Source organism: Mus caroli, chromosome 10 (genome assembly GCF_900094665.2).
Source record: "Mus caroli chromosome 10, CAROLI_EIJ_v1.1, whole genome shotgun sequence".
Classification (NCBI taxonomy): domain Eukaryota; kingdom Metazoa; phylum Chordata; class Mammalia; order Rodentia; family Muridae; genus Mus; species Mus caroli.
In genome coordinates, this window is record NC_034579.1 from 114,298,758 (window position 1) to 114,301,682 (window position 2,925).

Here is a 2,925-nt window from a genome sequence, read left to right on the forward strand (position 1 = left end):
AGACCAGGCTGGCCTCGAACTCAGAAATCCGCCTGCCTCTGCCTCCCGAGTGCTGGGATTAAAGGCGTGTGCCACCACGCCCGGCTAACTCTGCAGTTTCTTACACTTTCCCTGATTTTTCTCTGTGTTTCTGTAGATCCGAGGAGAAAATTAAGCACTTCTGTCAATTGAAGTCTGAACTTTTTCTTAAAGACAATACTTTGAGGAAGATACTGTGTTTAATTACGGAACTTAGAGTGGCAGCCCAGAGAAACTTCATCCTGAAAAGACTTTTCTGGAAAGTAAGCATTTTATTCATAATCGTTAAAACTTGCTTTGTCTGGTTATGGTCACATTTAACCATAAAATGAAATAGAAATACAAGTTGTATTCTGACGCTGAAGTTTTAAATGGTGATTATAGTTCATGTAGTCTTATTTTTGTAAAAGTAACTTTTATTTGCCAGATGTAACTGTCCTGTTGGAGCCTTACTGCTGAATAAGCTCACCCTTTTTTAGCTCTTTTGAACTCTGGCTGGCTGGTTCAAGTCAGCTGACCTGACTCAAATTATTCTCCAATCTCCAAACTGACTGATTAAAATGCCCCCCCGCCCCCCAGGCAGGGTTTCTCTGTATAGGTCTGGCTGTCCTGGAACTCACTCTGTAGACCAGGTTGGCCTCAAACTCGGAAATCCGCCTGCCTCTGCCTCCCGAGTGCTGGGATTAAAGGCGTGCACCACCACACCTGGCTCCAAAATGGCTTCTTATCTTTGGGTTCCTTACTCTCTAGCTGTTCTGTCTTCACCTGTAACCTGTCTCTGTAAAATTGCACCCCTCCCCCATCTCTCAGTGCTGTCCTCTTTCTTTTTAAATGAGATATTTTCTTTATTTACATTTCAAATTTTATCCCCTTTCCTTATTTTCCCTCTAAAAACCCTCCATCACATCTCCCCTCCCCCTGCTCCCCAACCCACCCACTCCTGCTTCCCTGTCCTGGCATTCCCTTATACTGGGGTATAGAGCCTTCACAAAACCAAGGGTCTCTCCTCTCATTGATGACCCACAAGGCCATCCTCTGCTACATATGCGGCTGGAGCCTTGAGTCCCTCTATGTGTACTCTTTGGTTGGTGGTTTTGTCCCTGTGAGCTCTAGGGGTACTGGTTGTTGTTCCTCCTATGGGGCTGCAAACCCCTTCAGCTCCTTGGGTCCCTTCTCTAGATTCTCCATTGGGGACCCTGTGCTCAGTCCTGCTGTTCTCTTAAGTAGCCTCTCTTTCTTGTCTGTTCTTGTGAGAGTTAGGGGTATCCTATATCTGACTCATTCTGTCACATCTTTCTCTGATTCATCACTTTGTCTGCCCCTCCATCAGACATCACTTTCAAACACGGCTGCTTCCTTCAACAAACTAACTTCACCTTCATTGTTTGGGATTAAAGGTGTGTACGGAGGGCGTGTCTATATTTCAGCCAGAGGGATCAAAGGTGTGTCATTCCCGCTGGATCACACAGACCAGTCTTTTTGGATGTGATCACTAGCTAGAGCAGCCATGTTTCTGGGTGAAAATTTCCCTACATGTTTTAATATTTAAAACTTTTAAATTGTGTTATTTTAATCAATAAATACATATGTGCATGGGGGAAGATAGAAATGGGAGCCATGGTATGAAGCAAGTGTCACAGGTTGAGTTAATGTTGAAGGACTGACATTAGAGGGGATGAACATTCTTGGCCTGTGAGGTAGAGGAAAAGTAGATTTTAAACTTTTTCTATAGAAGTTTTCCTTTAAGTAAAAATATAAATTAAAAAAAAAACTTTTAAGTACAAGACTGGTGTTTTTCCAAAAATGTGATCCCCGGGGAATCCTTCCAGCCTGATTCTCACATGGAAACGTTAAGTGTCCACCTTTTCAGCCAAGGTAAGAGATGCTGAGTGTGTACAGGGTCACATTCATGGTGGGCCACTGGCCCACATGCCTCTGCCATCTTCCCAATGAGTGGCTTGAAGTACCCAGTCATAAGGTGCCATGTTTGTAGCTGACTAACCATGTTGGCTTTCCAGATGAGAGTGGCCTGCTGTCTTAGTGTGGGTGTCGAGGAAGGTCCCAGGATGCAGGTTAGCTGGGGCAGCTTCGAGCAATTGAAGATGATCAACTATTGTAATTAATGAAAGAGTGGCTAGAGAGGATAGCTGGTCAGTTTATGCCCACAGTATACGGCGGTGTGCTACACAGTCTAAAATGGTTAGGGAGTGGCAGAGCCTATTAGGGACACACCACACACATTTTAGCCCAAGAGGATTGTGGGTAAATACAGAGAGTCTGGCCTCATGTGCTCCTCTGGTCTCTGCTTTTTGTAGTGTGTGTCTTCCTTTTTCTTTCTTTTTTTTCTTTTCCTTTTCTTTTTTACTTAGTAAAGGCCTACCTGTCCTACATGGCTTAGCTCAAATGCCACCAACCTCTGTCTTCTCTGCTGTCCTCAGTGAAGAGCTATGCATCTTGCCCCTCTTGATTTCTAGACCTATTCTGTCTGTAGGACTCTGCTATTTATAGTCTGTGGCAATCAGTTCAGTAGACACGATCTGCATGTGACTATTAAGCACTTGGATATAACCAAGGATGAGGTAGTGGAATTTTATCTTAATCAGTTTAATAGCCCCTGTGGCCAGTGACTGCCGTACTGGGCAATGTTCTCCAGTGTTACCCGTAGCATTTTGACAACTTGGCAAACATATATTATAATCCTAATTGTTTCGAGGCATGATCACAGGTATTAGACATGGAAGTGTGATTAAGCCAGTTCCTACCCTCAAGAATCAGTGTGGCTAGCCGGGCGTGGTGGCGCCCGCCTTTAATCCCAGTGCTTGGGAGGCAGAGGCAGGCAGATTTCTGAGTTCGAGGCCAGCCTGGTCTACAAAGTGAGTTCCAGGACAGCCAGGGCTACAGAGAAAC

General features: G+C 44.7%; 1 protein-coding gene across 1 annotated transcript in view; it reads left to right on the forward strand.

Moving 5' to 3' along the window:
• C10H12orf56 (chromosome 10 C12orf56 homolog) overlaps positions 1–2,925 on the forward strand; it is a 52,964-nt gene that overhangs the window by 33,426 nt on the left and 16,613 nt on the right. The window contains exon 6 of the mRNA XM_021174785.2: positions 137–281. Coding sequence (XP_021030444.1) covers positions 137–281 — 145 coding nt within the window. The remainder of the gene's footprint in view (positions 1–136; positions 282–2,925) is intronic.